General features: G+C 41.2%; 1 protein-coding gene across 6 annotated transcripts in view; it reads left to right on the top strand.

Moving 5' to 3' along the window:
- The window catches only part of PUM2 (pumilio RNA binding family member 2), a 110564-nt gene that overhangs the window by 58261 nt on the left and 29367 nt on the right, over positions 1 to 22936 (top strand). For all 6 annotated transcript variants that reach the window (XM_054021705.1, XM_054021704.1, XM_054021701.1 and 3 more), the window contains 4 exons: positions 1988 to 2124; positions 4830 to 4968; positions 21083 to 21226; positions 22264 to 22545. In XM_054021705.1, the coding sequence (XP_053877680.1) occupies positions 1988 to 2124; positions 4830 to 4968; positions 21083 to 21226; positions 22264 to 22545 (702 nt within the window). The remainder of the gene's footprint in view (positions 1 to 1987; positions 2125 to 4829; positions 4969 to 21082; positions 21227 to 22263; positions 22546 to 22936) is intronic.

The raw sequence follows: 22936 nt of genomic DNA, 5'->3' as shown, positions 1-22936 counted from the left end.
AATTGTTGCAAATAATATCGAAGATTGCTCTGTCTAGAAGTTTTTTATTAATATTTTATCTAAAAATGATAGTATTGTTATTCCTTTTTTTAAAATGGAAAAACTGAGATCCTAGAGCTGTTAAGTGTATTTCCAAGGTGACTCAACAGGTCATTGATGGAACTGAGATTAGAAAATCATGTTTTTTGAGTCTCTATCTAGTACCCTATACAGTAGACAGTATGTTCCCTGTTTGCATGGGTCTTTCACACAGCAACAGGAAGTGGAAAAAATACCTTTAAATAGGAAGGTATGGTGTAAAACCACAAATATTGCAGAGTACTCAAGGCAAATGTAGTATTTGGAACTGCTTCTGGCATTTTGGAAAGTGATTTAGATTTTAAGTTTGTTGTCTCCCAGTAATGGAGGTGGAAAGGAATGTAAAATATGCACCCAATACATGAGAACTGGGGCATTTGATGAGCAAGGTGACTAGAAATGATGGTTAGAACCTTTCACTGCTAGGTTTTTTTATATCGCAAGTAGACTGGAAATGTTGGGCTTAGAAAACTAAACCAGTATCTCAGCCCAGTTTGAAGGATGTGATCTAGCATGTGTGAGTGTCAAAGGAAAATCGCATGGCTGTATTTGCAGAAGAGAAAAGGGATACAGAATGAGGAAGTGGAGAATGAGGAGTGTTGAAGAAAAAAGACCAAGAAAGTTGCTGTGGGAAGCTCTTTGGTTTAGGCAGGATAGGCTGGGTTTATCCTGTGGAATCTGATGTGATTTGTTAATGTGTGATAAAACTGACTGAGCATACTTTTACATGTAAGCTTCGACTACTGAATGTTATGTAAGTGTTTCTAACTTTACAAGAGTCTACCAGAAGAGTATTTATTGTTAGGGTGTGAATCCTCTTGTGTCCCAGACCCAGAAGTTGTTTGACCACATACATGTATCTGTTTGGATTGTAGTGATCTTCATTTACATTTACAACAGAACTCCTACTTAACAAACTAATTGGGGATGGAGGAGTTCATAAAATGGAATGTTTCCTTTTGATCTGTTCAACACCGATAGACCAGGAACATGGGCACTTTCTTTTTGGTGGTAGTAGCTTCAATTTGCAAAGTGATTCATCCAACTTTCACAAGCTTTATCAAAAATTCCTTCCAGAGGAAACAACCAAATTTAACCTCAAAATTAATAATTTTTCTCAATCCCGTCCCTGCAGAGTAGGGTGATGCTTTGTAGTAAGGTTTCAATTATAAATGGTTTATAACCAATTAATAGATGTTAAAAGCATGTTATAGATGCTGTAGATGGCCATGGTAGTTCACCTGTTTTAGAGTTCATTCTAGAACAATTGATTAACCATTTATTAAAATATCTGTTAATCATTTCTTAACCTTTTATAAATTATTTTTAGAAGTAACTTGAATATAAAGTGTGTCCAGAAAGTAATTACTGCTATCCCTCATCAAGAGTTGGGTGTAAGCTACCTTCTGGTAAAGCAGTTGAACAACTTTGAATTGTTATGAGAGTTATCAGTTATATGCTTAAAACTTAGACTCAGGGTTGACTGTCTAACCAAACGGCTGCATTCAAAGAACAGAAACAGTGATTTGATATTTTTCATGTACCCGGTAGTTGCTGTTTTTCTAAGGATATCAGCCTTTTTTGTGTTCTTCTGTTATTGTTTCAAACCAGAAAAGGGGGGTTAAAATAAAACTCGTCAATTGAATCAAATGGATCTTTTAAAATAGATACAAGTCTGGTTTTGCTAACATTTATTTAAGAGCACTTGACAATTATAATGCAAGTTCTCTTTGTAAAATTGAAAGTAGATTAATTTGTGTTAGGGATAATGATGTCTTCTGTGTGATGTTCATTCAGCAACTAGCACAGTAGAATGAAAATCCCAATCGAGGTTTATAGGAGCTATTGCAATATGAAAAATAATAATTTTGATGAACAAAAGTAAACTGAAAAGAATGTGTTTTGTTAGGTCCGGCAGTGGTCCCTCCTCAGTATTATGGAGTTCCATGGGGGGTATATCCAGCCAATTTATTTCAGCAGCAAGCTACAGCTGCAAACACCACAGCAAATCAACAGGCAGCATCACAAGCACAAGGACAGCAACAGGTAGAGTACAATCTTCATGCAGAGGAACTGTATTTTTTAAAAACAATAACATTTGTATAAGGTTTTCCACTTCAAAATATCAGTTTTAAAAGAAAATTCAGCTGGAATTGTAAACAAAAATTGCATGTTATTCTTCAGACTTTCTCTTGTGCTTTTCAACAGTCTGTACACCAAAAGTTTTGGTTAGTATTTGACTAGTTCTCATTTCTTAAATTCATTAATATTACCAATTATATCAAAATCTTTTTAGTTTTACCTGCAGCATAATTAATCTTTATTTTTGTTCTTATCTGACTACTGTTGCAATACTAATTAAAAAGAATATATTAAAAATTGCTTCTTTCATCTGGGTTGCTATAACTTAATTGAAGGTGGGTTGTAATACTCAGGCCTAATCTACACTAAAAAGTTAGGTCGACCCAGCTATGCATCTCAGGGGTGTGAAAAATCCACACCCTGAGTGGCGTAATTAAGCCAACCTAACCCCAGTGTAGACAGTGCTAGGTCAAAGGTACTGCCTGTAAGGGAGGTGGATTACTACCTTGACAGGAAAAACACTCCTGTCAGCGTAGGTAGGGTCTGCACTGAAGCAGTACAGTGGCATAGCAGCTGTGTTGCTGTAGTATTTGAAGTGTAGACATCAAGCCCTTTGTAACTAGTGCTGCATGAATAATCTCACAAACATTCATATAAAGTTTAAAATGATTTTAAACATTCAGCAGCAAGAGAAAAAAATGAGGATAAAGACTGCCACGTCCTTTTGAAGTTCTAGTTTTTCCATGTGCGTTGCTCTATAACAGGAAGATAATGTGCTATGACATTGTGTCCTGCCCATGGGTTATTTTTTCTTTGACAAATCAAGAAGAAACTATAGTAACTAAAATATATCACTGAAATAAATCTCACCATTTTATTTATTGAAATGGTATTTTTACTACTTTAATTCCATTAATCTTTAACTCTAGATTGCTACATTTTTATAAGATTCATTTTTATAATATTTTTTAAAATCCCATTCATGGTGTAAGGGCATTTGTGATGAAATGCTTGAAGCCATTACAAAAATGTTTCCTAAAGACACAAATAAATCTTATGTAGGATATATATCTAATAATAAAAAGTATCCTTTCTTCAAAACAACAAAACATTCAATGCCATCATTAACCAATATATAATTTACTAGGAATTTCTTTTATTGAATTTCCATTCTCTCAAATTCCAAAATCGCATCCTCACCTTAGAAGCCTATATAACTGGATCTTTTAAAGCAGTTGCTAGTCGTTACTTGTCACTGATGAGCTGTCTAGATAGCTGAATAGCATCTCTTCCTTGCAGAATTTTTTCTCACCTGTTGAATGAATATCTAATTCTGTGTTTCCCAAATAGTGGGTCCCAGGAAGGGTCTAGGTGGGTTACCAGTGATTTTCAGACACCTTAAGCCCCCTCACGCTGCCTTCCCCGCGCTGGCATGTCTGCCATAAGTGCTCTACCTCTACACACTCTCTTCCACTAATCTGGGGCAGCAGCGTGGAGGAAGTGGCCAGAGCCAGCAAGTGGACAGTCAGCAGTTTGGGGGAGAGGGGCTGGCTGGTGCTGCAGAGACGGGCAGGGCTTCAAGAGTGAGAGCAAAAGGACTGGGGGGAGGCATTAGTCGAGCAGGGAGCTTGGGGACTGGGCTGGTGGGGGAGGGGAGGGAAGTGGAGAGGAGGGGGATTAGGGGGTTGAAAGGCTGGAAGGGTAGGAGAGCCTCCTCCAGTTAAAATGGTGCTCCACAGCCCTGTATGACAGCTTTTAGCATGCGGGGGGTGTGTGTGTGTGTGTGTGTGTGTGTGTGTGTAAATTATATATATAAACAAATAAATGGCGGGTCCCCAAAAAAGTCAAAATGCAGTTGGTGGGTTGCCTAACGAAAAAGTTTGGGAACAACTGATTTAACCTATAAATAATTTTCATGCCAGATATTCGTGCAGGAACGCATAGGTGTAAGACTAGCTAAACTTCATTTTTCTTTCCAAATTTGAGTGTGGAAAAAGGACTGTTTGTCGAATAGGTGACAAGATATAAAGCGTATTTGTCATAACTGGATAGAGGAGTTAAAAACCTGAAACAAAATCTAGTTCACTTATCAACCTCCAGAATATGTGTTGAGTGTTGGTGGGGCGGATAGGTTAGGTAAGTATTTACAAACTACAATTGGTAAATTTTCAAAGCATAAGATAAGTTCCTTCAAGTTATGCAATGTTCAGGAATAAAAATTTTCAATTGGCGGAATGTGAAGGTAAAGAATTTTATTTATTTTTAATATATTATGTGCTTGTCAGGTAAGGATCGGTTTTCAGTTAATAAATTGTCTGGATTCACAGATGTGTTTATAGATTAACTTTTAGGAGGACTTTTTACAATTTTACTTTCCTCTAGAATCATTACCATTTCTAAAATATACTCGATGTCTGTTGTGCTGGCTAGCAAAAGACCCACGGCAATCCTTGAACCTAGGTCTCTTGTGCCTGTCAGCAAAATAGTCTATGCCTGTTACACTTTTACATGTTTATGTGCTTGAAATCATTAAGATGGGGTATTCAGAATATTAAATTCAGAGCTAAAAAGCATTAAATACATAAACCAGCTGTCCTAGACCTTTTATAGCGTATAACTGATTTTGTACTCAGCTTTTAAGAAAATAGTATCATATTGGTCTTTTGTAGGTTCTGCGTGCTGGAGCAAGTCAGCGCCCTCTTACTCCCAATCAGGGTCAGCAAGGGCAACAGGCAGAGTCACTTGCAGCAGCTGCGGCCGCAAATCCAGCTTTGGCTTTTGGTCAGGGTCTTGCTACAGGCATGCCAGGTATATAATTGATGGATTAAGGAAATTAAAAATCAGTTTGAGCTAAAATATTGGTTTTATCAGAAATAAAGTTAACTATATATTAAAATCCTGTTATTTGTAATAGGCTATTTGGCGTTCATCTCTGTACAACTTTATGCTTGTTTAGTTTGGGTAAAATCTTGACACAGTTTTTCAAATACTAGAGGTTTTCTTTCAACTTGTTTTTAGCTGTTATATAATTTTAAATATATTTGTCTTTCCAGTTTAATGTATTTAGTTTTTAGTACATCTAAAAATTCTTATAAATGAATAATGCCCGTAGATATGCAGTTCCAAAGGAATTCTGTTATTAACCACTTTAAAACTCAGAATTGTCACTTCAGCTAATGCCAAAAGAATTACTTATTGTAGAATAAATTTTATACTTGTACCACATGACTCTTAACAACACTGAAATGGAGAATGTAAAATGATAGAAGAAAAAAGGAAACTGCTTAATTACCTCTGAAAAGGATGATGGGTTTGAAATACACCTCTACCTCGATATAACGCTGTCCTCGGGAGCCAAGAAATCTTACCGCGTTATAGGTGAAACCACGTTATATCGAACTTTCTTTGAGCCACCGTAGTGCACAGCCCCGCCCCCCCCGGAGCACTGCTTTACAGCGTTATATTTGAATTTGTGTTATATCGGGTCGCGTTATATCAAGGTAGCAGTGTAGATCTACTGCATTTTTTGATATCTATGAGGCTTGCAAGAGAATTAAAACAAAGCTGCATATTCTAAACTTCTTTCAGTCTCCAGAGCTTTAGACTCTCCACAGGGAAGTAATGTATGCGTCATAGCTTTTATTTAGAGAAAACGTTCGTCCTAGTGTATTCTCATTATTTTTACGTGATAAAATGCACAGTGCATTGCAGTAAAAGATCAAAACTGCCGTTGAACAGTTTTGGAACTTTGGTACAACTGCATGAGCCAGAACAACTTAACCATTCTCCTTGCCCTCATGTCAATACAAACATATTTGAGGTTTTTCCTTTTTTTCTTCTTAGTTTAATTTTAGAAAGTGCTATCATCTACCCTCAGTTGATGGAAGTAGCAAGTTTACTGCTACTGCATGGCTTCTCTCTCATTTATCATTATTGGAGTGATGCCCCTCACCTGTGGAATTTGGAGGCAGTCCAGTATTGCTGGAGGCTGCAAAACTAAGCCCCCTTTCAGCTCAGACCACCAAATATTTTTAACTCCAGCTGCCGAACAGGTTGGCCTTTCAGTTTCTCCTGGCCAGATTGTTTCATAACTTCAATTTGTTTGTTTTCGTGTAGTGGTGACTTCATTTCAGCTTCTAGCTGCTCTCTCCATCTCCTGAAGTGAGGAATCACTGGAGCACTGAGTCTCTAACCTTTGTGTTCTCTGATAGAGCACCTCTCAGTCAGGCTCCTTCTGCCCCTCTAACAGCAAGCGATGATGCCCTGCAAGCATTGAGCCAAGTTAGAAGTGTTATAAGCAGCTTTTCAGGAGCCTCAAAGGGCAGCTTGTGCCCTGCTGCCACAAGCCACTGATCCTTGTGCTCTGCCAGGACGTGGGCGTTGAGAGGGACAGGCATGTAGGGTCTCGACCCCTGCCAGAAGCTATTTCTCCACTATGGGAGGTTCAACCAGGAGCATGTGAATTCCTGCAGAGAGAACTCCTCACAGCCTGCTTAGTTGTTAACCCTTGCAAACTCCAGAGACTTTGGGTTCCAAAAAAATCATCCCTTCTTAATATAACAAGTCACATTGTTAGTTTGGATAAAAATCAGGGTTTAAACCCATTCTCCTTTGCCTTTCCATGCTGAGGAAGTCTTTGCTGGAGCTCTTGTCACAGAGTTGCATTTACAGTGCTGTGGAGAAGGCTAACTAGCGCCATCCTCACCTACGCTGCAGCATGCAGACCGTCACTCCTGTAAAGCCATGCCTCAACCACCAGTTTAATGGGAATTGCACCTTTCTGGTTTTCAGACAATAGACCCTCACTCTGCCAGGGCATGGGGCTCAGGCAGGAAGGAGTGTCTCTTCCCCGCTCTATGGGCTGGCTCCATTGGGGGGGTGGGGGAGATAGCTCAGTGGTTTGAGCATTGGCCTGCTAAACCCAGGGTTGTGAGTTCAATCCTTGAGGGGGCCACTTAGAGATCTGGGGCAAAATCAGTACTTGGTCCTGCTAGTGAAGGCAGGGGGCTGGACTCGATGACCTTTCAAGGTCCCTTCCAGTTCTAGGAGATGGGATATCTCCATTAATTTAAATTTAATTTAAAAAAATAATAATTTTAAAGCATAAGCTGCACATCAAGCGGTCTGTGACCAGAACAGAGGTACATAAAGGTTACATTCCCCATGCAGCTGCACCATCATGAACCTGGATTCTTCCCCCACTGTCAGACGTCGCTTAGGGCACAAACAAGGCTTCACCGTTCCTGTCTGTGCTGGGCCACTGTCTAGATGTCCTCTATGTTGATAAGTCCCATAAGTTTCCCTCTCTGGGGCCTGGTCTACACTGGGAAGCAATGTTTCCTCTAAGGTGTGCGGCAGCCCAAGAGTCAATCAAGTGCTGCGCACTTGGCACACTTGATTAGCAGAGCCGCGCACATCCGGCGACATGTTCAGGTGTCCCTTCCCCGGCTGTTCTGCAGACGCATTGCTCCTGCCCTCTGCCTTGGAGCCCCTGGCCAGTTGCTCCTGGGACCCGCCTTCTTGTTGTGCAGAGCCAAGGGGGAAGGGGGGCGTGCTGAAGTCAGGGTGTGTCCCCCCCACCCATGTACCCCATTTCCACAGAGCAGAGGATGGGGGACAGGGCTGAGGAGCAGGACAGGAGCTGCTGGCAGCTGTTGCGGTCTGAATGAGCCTTCTGGTGACCGCCTCTCTGCTTCAAGAAGAAACGGTAGCACGAGGACAATTGTGAGGAGGACGTGGACACAGACATTCCTGAAAGCACAGGATGTGGCAATTGGGACATCACGGCGGCAGTGGGGCTGGTTGATACAGTGGAACGCCGATTCTGGGCCTGGCAAACAAGCACAGACTGATGGGACTGAATAGTGTTGCAGGTATGGGGTGATTCCCAGTGACTGGGAAACTTTCGCATGCATAAGGCCACTTTCCTGGAACTCTGTAAGTTGCTTTCCCCCACCCTGAAGTGCAGGAATACCAAGATGAGAGCTGCCCTGACAGTTGAGAAGCGAGTGGCGATATCCCTGTGGAAGCTTGCAACGCCTGACTGCTACCAGTCAGTTGGGAATCATTTTGGAGTGGGCAAATCTACTGTGGGGACTGCTGTGATTCAAGTAGCCAATGCAATCACTGACGTTCTGCTATCAAGGGTAGTGACTCTGGGAAATGTGCAGATCATAGTGGATGGCTTTGCTGCAGTGGGTTTCCCTAACTGTGGTGAGGCGATTGACGGAACACATATCACTATCTTGGCACTGGACCACCTTGCCAACCAGTACGTAAACCACAAGGGGTACTTCTCAATGGTGCTGCAAGCATTGGTGGATCACAAGGGATGTTTCACCAACATCAACGTGGGATGGCCAGGAAAGGTGCATGATGCTCGCATCTTTAGGAACTCCTGGCTGTTTGAACAGCTGCAAGAAGGGACTTGCTTCCCAGACCAGAAAATTACTGTGGGGGATGTTGAAATGCCAATAGTTATCCTTGGAGACCCAGCCTACCCTTTGCTCCCATGGCTCATGAAGCCGTACACAGGCAGCCTGGACAGTAGTAAGGAGCAGCTCAACTATAGGCTGAGCAAGTGCAGAATGGTAGTAGAATTTGCCTTTGGACATTTAAAAGCTTGCTGACGCTGTTTGCTGACTGGTTGCGCTCAGGTCTAACCTGATCTTCCCATTGTTATTGCTGCTTGCTCTGTGCTCCATAATAGCTGTGAGATTAACGGGGAGACTGCACTACCCCAAATTTGCCCCAGAAAGCTATTTTAGCTCTGCTCCCCTCAGCGGGGAGGAGTACCAAAGTCGATTTTAAGAGCTCTTTAGATCGACGGAACTGGATTGGTTGTGTTGACACATTCATTATAAAATGGATTTACCCCGTAGTGTAGACCAGGGCTCATTTACTAAATTAAGTTCTGAATGGTATTAGATAATTACTAAAATATTAACATGGGTATTAGGCAGCTGGGGGAGTAAGCAGGCATCCTTTCAGGCTCCCAGTAACATCTGTCAGGCCACTCCCACAATCAAGGTATTTGTCCTTGATTGGGTAGTCCCCAGGCCAGCATGAAAGTATGCTACTTCTCACCTGTAAACTGCCTAGGTAAATACCCTATGCATACACATGTGCATGCTTCCTTTCCGCCTGCCTCTCCTCTCTTTCCCCTGCCCTCTCCCCCACTTCTCCTCCTTTTCTCCCCTCCTCCCCCCGCACGCGCGCAGCCAGACTCTTCCAGGATAGGATGCCAGTGGTTTGGCAAAGAACTCATTCCCGAGGACACCTCTAAAGATGTAAGATCAAATAAAGACTTATTAAATCAAACTAAACTAAAATACTACATAAAAACTTAGAAAAATGTCTAAGTTTTAGGAGACACTTATTAGTTGGAATAGCAGTAGCCCCACCATAGTTACACCTTCTGATGGGGACTTCTTTCAGAAAGGTTCCACAGACCATAAGAATGAGGACACATCCATCAATTTCAAAGCCACAGCCATTCAGACCAAAAGCATTTCCTGTGCTTAGTAAAGAAACCTACTTGGTGACAAGCAAGTGGCTCCTAACTTACTGTAGTGACTATATGGTCAGTGCTGCTTTCAAAAGACGAGCCTGGAAGCAGTGCTACGCTCATGAATAGCAAGCAATTATCCATGAATAGCTGTCATCTTAAAACAGATATTTTTGTGAATCTGAACCTACAGGTGAGGAGCTCTTTGGGAAAACGTCAGAGAAATTAGTAGCTGAGTTTGCAGTGAGACCTCAATCCTCACGATCAAAGCCAGCATAGCAATCTATTGATCACTGTCAATGCCAAGGCTTTACAAGAAGACGCTATTTCCTTAGTAGAGGGAAGAATCTGGAGCAGCAGCTTCCAAGGAAATTTAGATACATTTATTTTCAAATCAACAATCCTCAGCATGACAAAGACAAAATGAGCATTTGTGTATGTCCAGTTCATGTATTAATCTTTTATTTATTTCCTACACCCAGTCTAGCTGTAAATCACAACAAAGCTCAGATTGTAATTGATGACTGCACACCCATTCATGAACAACATGCCCTGTCAAGAGAAACAGACATATTCATAATTTGCCAGCTGCTGGAAAGATTCATATCTGTAAGTTCAAAATCAAGATCTTTTTAAACCCAGTGCAGAGAATTGTGCACCTACGGGGTCAAAATAGGCATGGCTCTGGCCCTAATTTTACCACTATGGTAAAGTTTTTCAAAGATCCAAAACTTCATTGTACCAATCGTTTTTTGATAGTGGTCATCCATAGCCAAGTATCGCCAATGGCTAGGGTTGCTGGTTCCATGCATCAGTTTTATCCCCAAAGTCGGATTTCTCAAAATGCGCCTCCAGAAATTCCTTCTGATAACAAGGAACCCCATGCACCTGATATGATGCAGAATTAGGTGTCATTTCCCCATCACATCTGGATGTCCCTTCGTGGGCAGGTAAATACAATATATTGACAGACAACCAACTTTCATTATCAGTGGCATGTGGGACTAGTGTCCATCAAATCCACTATGTTGTCTGACAGTGGCCAGTACCAACTGCTTCAAAAAAGGTGCAGAAAATCACCTGGTGGGCAGTTATGGTAATCAAAGGGAAATTTTTTTTTGTCTCCGCTTAGAGGCTGGCTTATGATTGAAGAAAGAATGTTTATATCCCTTCCAAAACTAGGGATTAACTAAAGGTCAGAACTTCTTAATGGCAATGGAAATAATTTCCTGAACAGAGAAGAATCTGCTACCTTTCAAAAATATTCACATAAAAGATACAGAAAGAAAAGGAAGAGTTGAAGTCCTCCTCCAATTCTCTACTGACTCGGAAGGCACTTTGGACTTGATAGACAGCCAAGGAACCTTCCACTTGCAGAGGAGACCAGACCTTTTCAAAGCCAAGATTCTCCATTAGCTGTATTGACATTTTGATCTCCAGGCAGAACTCAAGCAGGAAACTTTACTTGTTGATCTGGTCAAATCATGTTTCTGGTGCGAGGGGAAACAGTTTCTGCCCAAAAGAGCTTTATCTTTTTGTTAGCACTGTACCCAGCACAATGTGGCCCTGGCCACTAAATGCTACAAATGAACGTAATCACAAAGTTCTGGTGATCTCAGCTATACTAGATTCCAAGGCCAGAAGGGACCACTGTGATCACCTTGCCTGGCCATACAACTTCTCTTCTCTTTTTTAGAATAACATCCAAGCTTGATTTAAAAATGGTCAGTGACCCTTGGTAAATTGTTCCAGTGATTCATCACTCTCACCGTTAAAAAAAATTCTGCCTTATTTCCAGTATGAATTTGTCTAAGTTCCAGTCTTGGATCATATTATCCCTTTGTCTGCTAGATTGGAGAGCCCGTTATTAAATATTTGTTCCCCATGTAGGTACTTCTAGACTGTAATCACGTCACTCCTTAATCTTCTCTTTGTTAAACTAAATAGATTGAGCTCCTTGAGCCTGTCATTTATAAGGCAGGTTTTCTAATCCTTTTAATCATTCTCACGGCTCTTCTCTGATTTGTCAACATCTTTCTTGAATTGTGGACACCAGAACTAGACAGTATTTCAGCCATGGTTGCACCATGCCACATACAAAGGTAGAATAACCTCTCTACTCCTACTTGAGATTCCCCTGTTTAAAAACACAATCCAATAGCTGAAAGTTGAAGTTCAGACTGGAAATAAGGCTTTCCTAGCACTCTAAAGATACCTCTCAAGCATGACAAGTACACTTGCCAACTGTACCCTGTTCATCTCATTCCATCCAAAATGCCAGTGCCTTAGAGCCTCCAAGTTATTTCCAGGGAAGATGTTAAAATACTGCACCGTTTGGCATGCTAGGCATCTGGGAACCTATTTGTAGAATAAGAATTGAGGTTCCTTTTACAAGGTTCCTAGTGGTGCAGTGTGCCTGTGTATTTGGGGAAGAATTTGAGCCTCATCCAAGGAAGATTTTCAAAGTAAGTTTCCATTCCTCTGCAGGCGGATTCTTTGGTAGGCAAATACTACAGGGTTCGCTCCCACATAATTCCTTAAATTACAAAACTCTTGTGGGTAACTTACTTTTCTGCCTATTCTACTTTATAATAATAAAACCTCTCTCGTGCTTGCATGCACACATGTTTTTGTGATTCACAGCTCACTACTTCCCATTTATGATGAATTGAGGAGAGAAGTCATGCAACAGAATGAGAAATTTCATACCTGATAATTTTATTTCTGTTAGCATCTTCTCTCCTCGTTTATCTCACCTTGGTAATCTGGAATTTTTTTTCTAAAGGGGGACTTAAACATTTTAATTATTCTTAAGGCAATTATATAGCAAGTTGTTGTCTTAATGGTGGTAATCAGTTGCTGGCGTGTTTCTACAGCTTTGGAAGAATTCGGGTGGCCTGAGCTGAAGGGTGGGGCTTAGTCCTGGAGCCTCCAGCAATAACATTGGATTGTCTCCAAATTCTACTAATGTATCACTCCGTTCGTGATAAAAGAGGAGATAAGCTACTAAAAGAAAATGATCAGGTAAGCAAATTCTCAGTCTACAGATAGAATTTAGCCTAAGATGTTAAACCCCGTGGGCCAGGTCTGCAAAGTTAGTCATGCATAATGACATCCACACATCCATCTGTTAATACATTCAGTGCATGCTGGCTCCAATATCTGCAGCTATGTAACTGGTTTTATATGTGGTCACCTGATTTGTGTTAACATACACAGGGTATTTGCACATAAATGAGGTGCACACATTAGCATGTGCTTAATTTGTCAAAACTGGCCCTATAAGTTTTTAATACAACATAGCAGCAGCTAACTACATTCTGGCCTCTTTAACTGGATCTGCTCTAACTTTACTGAGCAAAACTCACTTAGTTCAAGCTAAAATGGATCTTCAAAGGAGAGAAAAGAAAGGGATATTTTACAAGGGGTTTTTTAGTCCCTGATAGAGTTCTGCAAGGTTGGAAACTTAGTTTGAGACACCATATTTGAACACACACATGCATAAAAAACTTAATGCAGTCTTTTTTTTAAGAGAGGTGTTTTATTCAATTTTGTATTCAGAACAGCTTTCATGTTAAACTCATTTGTTTAGTTTAATTATGAAGTGTGATGTGGTTTCTACTAGCACCGTTATTGTTTCAACTGTTTCCATATGGAACACTTATAAAAGATTTATCTTTGACATCTAAATCTCACAACATGGAAGCACAATGTACAAAACCTATCATCCTGAATACATAATGAAGCAATTCAAATACCAAGTTACTTTTTAGTTTAGTAATTTTTTTCTATTTTTATTTGTATTAGACTTTAAAAAAAATACATCTTGTGAAAATATTAGTTCTGTTTGAAACCACCAAAGCCAAGGGAGTTTGGGGTTCAATCTGTACAATTACCTTAGCTCAGTCCGCTTATTTTAGTGTGTAGATAGTATAACTCGGTATCAGGAAATCTAAAAAGGATAAAAATGGGACAGTCTCAGATGTGGTGCGTTCACAGGGTAAAATCTGGCAGTGGGCTCAACTTCATTACATCATGATTAATGCAGTGTCATCTGTCAGTAAAACTAGCATCACCATGGTCTGATCATGGATGATGATTCAGTCAAGACTGGACACGCCAAGATCTGCCTCGTTGACTCATCTGTCCTTGTTTTAGTGCAGGTCTGCTGCTGGTGACTTGGTGCAGCATGAGCCTTGGTAGTGTTGAGATGACCGGGGTGGAGGAAGACTGTTTTTGCATCTAATAATAGATGCTTTACCCTATCCCAGAGACTCAGACCATCAGTCAAATTCAAATAGTACACAAGGTCCTGGATAAAGTGCATGTGTGAATTCTAGTAAGCATATAGGCTATACATGGCACTACAAACATCCTCAGCAAAGGGAGGTTGTACTTTTTATGTTATGGTAGTGCTCTGAAGTCACACTCTGCTAGATGAGGTATATACATGTAGAAGAATGAGAGTCGCTATTCTGAAGAGCTTGCATTTCAATTGAGACAAGATGCAACTAGTTGGTATAACAAAACAATTGGAAGGAATAGGGAAGGGAGTAAGACTAAAGAACATGCTATTACTTTGACTCCTTATGTGCATAACTTGATCAGTCATTTTAAACATTTGTCTAAGTTTTATATGATATAGATAATAGCTATCATCAGTTTCCAATGGCCATCTGTTTTTCCATTGACAGTTTCCATAGGTATAATGGTAGAGATGGATCTTGAGGGATTTGAAAAAGGACATTGTGGTGGGATGGGTGGCCCATGCTTAAAAGACAGCGTGGAAGAAAACACAAAGATGGTTGTGGCAGAAGGTTTGCAGCATTGGCAAAGTGACAGGCAAATAGATGACGAGGAAATGACTGAGTAGTGAAGGACAAGAAGGTTGAATTTGATGTGAGGAAAGAGGAGCTAGTGTAGGGGTTAAAAGGGTGTTAGATTACATGGTCAGAACAACAAATGAGTTGGAAGTTGGGATAGGTGAATCAATGGCTATTGGCCAAGATGGTCAGGAATACAACCCCATGTTCTGGGTGTGCCTAAGCCTCTGTTTGCCAGAAGCTGGGACTGGACAATGGGATGATAACTGCCCTATTCTTTTCTTACCCTCTGAAGTGTCTGTCCGAGGAATTGGTCTGACGCAGTATGGCCATTCTTACGACAGGAACAAAAAGAAGAGAAGGTTGCAGTAATCAAGAACAGGGATGAAGAGGGCCTGGTTGAGCATTTTAGTTTAGAATGCAGAAACAAAAGGGTGGATCTTGGACATGTTGAGAAGGAAGCAGCAGCAAGATTTAGACGTATCCTGGATGGGTAGCTCAAGGTTGAAAGTGTGGAATCTAAAATGACCTTCAGATTATGAGAGAATGCAGGGTGATGGTGGGAACAGTGATTGAGAGAGGAGTGGTGGAGGATTTAGGAGGGAAGACGAGTCAGATTTAGTGATGTTAAATTTAAATTGACAGTAAGACATCCAGGAGGAGATGCTAGGCTGTGGTATGGGATTGGATGGAAGGAGACAGGACAGTAGATTTTTCCTGTTGTACGTGTAAAGATTGCAATTGAAGCTATGTAATCAACTAGAGAAATGATGTAGAGGGAGTAGGCCTAGACAGAGCACTGTAGCTTCCCTGATTAGAAGAGGAAGGAAAGGATGAGTAACGCCATAAAAAATGCTGACAGAATTACTAGATAGGAGGAGAAATGGAAGATGGAGTTAAAAAAACCAAGAGAACAGATTTCAAGAAAGGGGGAGGGTATGATCAGTGCTTTCAAAAGTATAATGGGAAGTGATGAAGACTAAGGATGAAGTAGAAGCCATGAGGTTCAGGTGAAAAGAAGTCTTTGGTTTGTGAAAGCAGTTTCAGTGGAGAGTGGGTATGCCAAACTGCAGGGGAATCAGAGAGTGCAGAGGAACTTGAGGCAGCAGTTGTAGATGGCACTTTTGTGTTCAGAGGATTAAAGATGGTGTTAGAGCAGCAGCTTTTATTTTACAGATGAGGAGACCACAGTATGCTTGCATTGTGAAGGCAGTGAGCTGGGAGTGAGGGGTCTAGTTGAGGAGAAAGATGAATAGGCGCAATGAAGATCATGATGTGAGAGAGCATGTGGTCACTGGAACAGGTGGGTGGAGAGGTTAGAGGAGGAGAGCAGGCAAGGAACCACAGATCTGTGACAGGAGTAGGGAGAGAAGTGATAGGTGGGAGGCCATGTTGAATCTTACCGATTTCTTTCTGGCCTAAGTCTGCAAGGTCCTGTATGAAGAGGGAAGGGGGCATGGGAGGGGTAGTTTGAATCATCTTTCTGTGAGGTTTCATTTTTCACTGATGAAATCTGATGAAGGGTGGTCTTGATGTCAAGGCAGGCGGGAATACAGTTTACATAGTGTCTTATTCTAAAGTTCTAAAATGTACTTAATGGGATCTTCTCAACAATTTAGTCACTGGGGCCCTGTTCCTTATGTCTGAGGAGATTGAGTGGGCAATGCTGAGGACTTTTATTGGCAGAGAGCATTTATGCATCACAAAAACGTGGGGGGGGAAGGGCGTGCGGGAGAGGATGCTAACTGCCAGTGGATCTCAAACGTGTCCGTAGTCCAGGCCTTGCTCAGGAAACAGTCTCTTGACACTAATGCCCTAGCCAATTATCGCTCATTAGCAAACTGCCAGAGATCATGGATAAAACAGTGACAAGCAAATACCACCAGCATCTGGAATCCTCCTGTTCCTTAGACATCTCCAATCTGTTTTCACACCTGGACATGGTGCAGAAACAACACCTCATGGTGGTCAACAATTTTAGTGAATCTGAAATACAAAGTAGTTTCTGAGCTCTGATATTAACACATTGCATTATTCCAAGTTTGTGTAAACATAGAACCTCCTTTCCCTACACACCTTTCTCCCCCCCCCCCCCCCCCCGCTTTGGAAAAATACATAAACAGGTGTTGTGAGCCTGAAACCATCTAGAGAGCTGTGACTGTTTAGATGGTCGTGTGGGGTATGCGCGCACAGCCTCAGCAGTCACTGCTTTTTAGATGTTTCTCTGTTATGGCATCATTTCAGGAGTGTGGATATGCAAAGGCAATAGACTCAAATAAACAAAAGTACTGGTAAGTAACTTTTTCCCTTTCTAGTTCTGAAAAAATAGATTTATTGTGGCATACCAGTAATCAGTTAAAAGTCCATCATTGGAAGACGTGTAAATAAAAGGGAGGTGAAAATACTGGTAGTTGGATCATTATTACTAATGTTTGTAATAAGTGTGTATAGTAACAGATTGTAAGGAGTGTTTTTCTGCTGTGCATTTTATATCACTTATCTTCTAATATTCTATTCTGCATTCTTTACAGAACTTCACTAGAGCTGAGTGCAGTCAGAAAGCCTCACCCTTTTCTAGCATATGAAAAGTAGCTGTCTTAGTGGTGAAGTCTGTGGCAGCACGGCAGTTTTATAGGTGGAGCTGGCAGCATAGGCTGTAGTTAAGGTTGTCTAACACTTTACATTATACAACGCTGTTTTCAGTTGCTTATAACTTTTGCCAAACTGTAACTGTTCAGGCTTGAAATTTTCCATGCTGGGTGTTTGCCTCAAGTTGAATGTTTTTAAATTTTCAGCAAAAACAGTTCCACCAGTTCTGAGAATGAGGGTAGGGGGAAATGCATTGTTTCACCAATGTTTTTGAAAAAAAAGTTTTTACTACTGTTTAGTTGAAAAACTGTAGTGCTTCCTTGGCTTGAAACGGATGCAAAATTTGGCAGGAGGTACATTCTGCTGCCCCCATGAAAATCTGACCAAACTTAATTGAATTATAGGCCTCTGAAAATTGCTGTTTGCACATGCCTAATGCAGGCTTGTAAGAGTTGGCATCAAAATTCTCCAAAGATTCCAAGGGCATTGAGCATGCACTAGTCCACAGCTTCAGGAGCTGAACAGGACTTCCCTTCCTGGGTGTTTGGGACTGTACTGGCACCAGGCACTGGAACTGAGAGCAGGGAGACTCTTTCCTGTGCTTTCAGTGCTCACTCTGCTGTCATTGTGGAAGAGGAGGAGGAAGCAGCCTGACTGGAATGCATAAGGGGTGGGGACAGTGACATGCTGCAGGCAATAGCAGCAGAGATGGACACGGCAGCAGGGTTTATAACCTCTACAGCACATTCCCCTCTGTAGCCTTGAATTGAACCTAGGGGTCTAGAGTTTCATCATTTTTCTGCTGACTAGCCATTCGCTGTGGGAACCCACTTGCAAAGTGTCTCTTGTAAGAAGTATGCTGGTAAACTTATTCAGGGTTGTTCTTATAGCTCCAGTGGAGGAGATATGTGCTGAAATCTGATCATCCTCATGGGGGTTGATGGGGTTCCACATGGTGGAATTTGTTTTTCAGTTTGCTTTTTAAAAGCTTAAGAAATGACATTTTTAAGCGCATCAAGGTTGCAAAGTCAAGCACTCGAATTAGGAAATCTAATAATTAAGATTGCCTGTGCAACTTTATTCAGCTTCTTTGTGCCATCTTCAATTTGCAATCTTTACTTACATGCTCACATTATTTTTTCCCCACAGGTTCTGTGTTAATCAGTGCACAGGATGGACCTGCTCTGGGGATGAATTGAGGTTAGGGTGAATGTGGCTGTAGTCTATAGGATCCTTGTATTATTTGTTACGGAAGTTGAAAGGTGTGGAGTGAATGAAACGGGACTGCAGGAAGAGAGAGGATGATACTGTGATTAGGCAGTTGACTACCGTGCTGAAGATTTTGATTGTGTCCCTGTTACTGCGTGGTGCTGGTCAAGTGACTTAAACTAAACTTCACAGGTGGCCTCTAATTGTTTGTTCCTCATCTTCTGGGTACCTGACTTGAGATCCTGAGGTCAGATTTACAGAAGTGCTGAGTACTCACTACTAAAGCTGAAGTTGGTTGGACCTGTGCTTTGAATATATCAGGAGTTGTAAAAATGTGAAGTACTCTGAAAAAATCAGGCCTTAGACATCTCATGTTGAGTATCCAACATTAGTGGATGCATGACAGTGAGACCTCACTTCCCATGAGTGTTGTCAAGATAAATTCATTAATGTTTGTGAAGTACTCAGATACTATAGAGAGGAATATTGCATAAATATCCGTACACAGACTACTGAGTTTGGATGGGGGTATGTTAAGTAAAGCCTGAGACAACACATTTGATGAAAATGATTAAAAACCTGAATAGCTTCCCTTCTGAGGAACACCATCAATCCTGTGCACTGAATGAGGCAGGGATCCTGTGGAAATATAGTATGTGATCATGTAAATTAAAGTTGCACAGGTAAACTTAATTCTGGCATTTCCTAACTTTAATGTGCTTGATTTTTTTTGCAACCTTTGCAGTACTTTAGCATTATTTTAATGCAATAGTATATATCAGAGATGGCTAAACTTTCTGACCCTCTTGGCCACGTACAACAATCTTCAGATGTTCGAGAGATGGGGTGCGACTGCCAGGTCTTGGGGCTTGCTGGAATGGGGGGGGGGTCTCGGGGCTACAGCTCCATGGGAGGTGCCTGCCAAGGGTTGGAGCTGAAGTCCCGAACTCCCCTTCGCCACTGGGCAGAAGCCAGAGGCAGCATGTTGCCCCCTTCTGATTTTTGCTAGTGTTTGCTGGCTGTGCTTGGTCATGTAGTGCTGTTGGGCCCCCGCCCTGCACAGCAGCCGGCAAGCTGGGAGCTGTGGCCCTGGGGAGAGGCAGCTGCAAGCAGCTGGGAGCTGCAGGAAGAGATGCTGCTTTTGCTACTGCTTCTCCCTTCAGAGCTAAATCAGAGGCCCCTCTCTGCAGCTCACAGCTGTTTTGCCACTGCTTCTCCACGCAAAGCTAACCCTTGGGAGCTGCAGAGAGGTGTCGTTGAGAGTAAAGGGTGGGGGCGTGCTGGGGTTGTGACTCACTGTTGAGGGGGTCTTTAAATTGTGCCCCCCCCCCATTCTCAACAAGCATCAGTCATCTTTGGCAGAAGCCCCTAGCACCACTCCCTCCTTTCCACCCCTCAGGGCAGAAGCCCTGAACTCTCCTCTGAGCCTGGTAGGCAGAGAAGGGAGGGGGGGGGGGAGGCTCCACAAGCCGCACTTTAACTGTACAAGAGCCATAGTTTGGCCACCCCAGTTATATATATTTGAACTTGCTTGCCTGTAGGGGAAGCATACGGAACGATCGCCTTGATTTTACTTTGTTTAAATACATACCTAAATAAATTTAAGCAATTGCTTTTATTTTTTCTGTCTTACCCTCTCCCTTTCTGGAATTATATATCGTTCCCTCCTTTTCCATTTGAGGCCTTTATTCATATTAGGTACTTTATAATGACACAAGTTTATCTATATCTGTATGTTTCTGTCTGTGCATTTTGATTTGGCGAGAGAAAGAGAGATGTGTTTTCCTAGCCAAGCTCTCCTTTTCATGCCTCCTTTTTGTTCTTGCTTAGTCTCCTTTTTTGTGTCCCTCCCTTCTCTGTTCTGCTTTCATTTTGAGCCTTTTTTGTTTTCTCTCTCCCCTCACCCAACCCTCAAAATTCCAGAGTGAAACTGACATAAACTTAATCAGTTTCATTTGTAGGACAAAATATTTTCTGTGAGTTTCAAAGTGAAACTGACTAGGACAGAGTCATTTTAATTTCAGCACTTAATTTTAATATTCCCACCTGTACTGCAGGAACAGTCCTCCCCCAAAATATTTCTTGTCAGTGGATTTTAAATGTGGTTTTGCCTGGAAATGCAAGAAACTCTCAATCCCACTCCTAATTTAATTTAAGTGGTATGTATGTGAGTGGTGATGGGGGCGAGGGTTTTTTGTTTTGTTTTTTTAGCTCTCTCTATATATTTACTTACAACTAATGGTAGACTGGAAGAAATAGAAGATATATTAAGTATAAGAAGAAATAGATTAGAAGATTCCACTCAACTATGGCAAATTATGTTGCTCTTTAAACCCTGGAATCAGAAACCTGCTTATTAACATTGAAAGTAAAAAATAGTGCTTCTAAACTTCAATGCCACATAGGAAAAAATGATTTTTAAAGAGAATCGATATTTCAGAATTAAAAAACAGTTTAGGGAAGCTCAAGTTTTTGCACTACTTTGGGATGTACAATATTAGAGCTTCCCAGTTTCATTGACATTTTTCCAGTGTAAATGTATGTATACATGAAAATTATTTTCAAAATGGTTTTCTAGATGTTTAGCTCCACCTAAGATCTCGTTGACATTTAGGGAATATTGCAAAAATACTGCTTTCTGGGTTTGTTCATTGGCATAAAATTCTCCAAGGAGAGGAGAGATGCTGACCTGTGCTTCCCCTCTCTCTCTCTCCTCTCCCCCCCCCCCCCCCCCCACACACAACAAATGTTTTTACTAGTAAACATTTTTTTTTTTTTTTTTTGTATTGTCTAGGCTATCAAGTACTAGCCCCTACTGCCTATTATGATCAGACTGGTGCCTTAGTAGTAGGCCCTGGAGCAAGAACTGGCCTTGGAGCACCGGTCAGATTGGTGGCCTCAACTCCTGTTATAATTAGTTCCGCAGCAGCACAAGCAGGTAAGTATTAGACCTGCCACACATTTTTTTCAAGTTTTATATTGAAACTTCTCACTCTAATCTGTGTTGAGGAATATTCAGTATTAATTACGGTTCTTACTCTATGTAAACCCTGCAAAGATTGCTGATTCTGAAAGATATACCATACATGCTCTCCTTCCTTTTTCTCTCATGCCTTCCCCCATACAGGCACACCCCTACAAATACGGCTGCTTCTCAAAGGTATAGCATCCCTCCCTTTTTTTCCTCACCCCTCTCCTCATACACATACAGGCACGTCCCTGCAAATATTGCTGCTTCTAAAAGAGTGCATTCTTTCTTTCCCCTCTCCCCACGCATATACATGCACTTCCCATCAGTCTCTAAAAGGATGCTTTCCCTTGGGAAGCACCATTTCATTGCTTCGGCCTGGCAGAAGGTTATGGATTGCCCTGGGGCCTCATAGAGAAAGCAGCAAGGATTAAAATGTACGGTGGATAATAGGAAGAAAGGGAGAACTTAATGACATCAGAAGGTTCTGGTTCTATTTTCTACCCTTCATTAGTTGTAGGGTGTGGTGCTCTTATTTGTTTAGTACATCGTAACTCCTGGCACCAGATGGACAAAATGAACTTGTAGAAAATCTCAGAAAATAAGACTTTGTTGGCCCTCTCCAGCTGCTTATTTTTATCCAGAGCTCATTTTTGAGAGTTGCAGATGAAGACATCTTTCAATTTGTTAGTTACAACTCTGCTATCCTAACCTTGATTACCAAAATCCCGTTCTGCACACAGTCATGTCTACATTGAAAATTTTCTGAATTGCATTGACAATTTCCCACAGCCTCAATTATCCAATAATAGAATTGTCTTAATTTTTTCCTTGGATAATCAAAATTGTATAATATTGCAAAGTATATTTTAGTCCTTAATTTAAGGTGTACATATCTACTTCTTTGGGAGGGATCCATGAGCATAAGATTAGATCTGAATAATCCATTTGCAAGGTCAAAATGTTTTAGAGAGCCATTATGATGATTGAAAACATGTGTCTTACAGCTGCAGCAGCTTCAGCTGGAGGAACAGCAAACAATCTCGCGGGAGCCACGAACGGTCTATTTCGGCCACTTGGTGCCCAACCACAACAGCCGCAGCAGCAAACAAATAGTAGTCTACAATCTAATTCATTTTATGGCAGTAACTCTTTGACCAATAACTCCCAGAGCAGTTCCCTTTTTTCACATGGTCCTGGCCAACCAGGAAGTACATCTCTTGGCTTTGGAAGTAGCAGCTCCTTAGGAGCAGCTATCGGCTCTGCACTTGGTGGATTTGGCTCATCAGGTAGGTTCTTTAATATAGTGAGGAGATTTTATGAGATTTGTGCTTTAAGGAAAAAATACATGACTCTTGTATCCACACATATTTCCAGATAGAACTTGAAAAATAGGTTATTCAGGTTTAAAACAAAAATAGCCACATAATCTAGAGAGAAGAGCAAGAGGCTATTTGATCCACTAGGCCATCTGTATAAGAAGCAACTTGTTCTCTTAATAAATTAGTTATAAAAAGAAAATACACCTCAGTCATAAACCTCTCCAAAAATAATTACTCTCCTATAATAAGCACTGTACACTGGTCTAGAATGTTCTTATGTGTGTTTATTTTTAGGAAGTTTCTCAGGCAATACTGCATTTTGTGATTTTAAAAATATTATAAAACCATTGATTAGCCC

This window comes from Malaclemys terrapin, chromosome 3 (genome assembly GCF_027887155.1).
Source record: "Malaclemys terrapin pileata isolate rMalTer1 chromosome 3, rMalTer1.hap1, whole genome shotgun sequence".
NCBI classification, from domain to species: Eukaryota; Metazoa; Chordata; order Testudines; family Emydidae; genus Malaclemys; species Malaclemys terrapin.
This window is presented reverse-complemented; position numbering and strand designations above follow the sequence as displayed.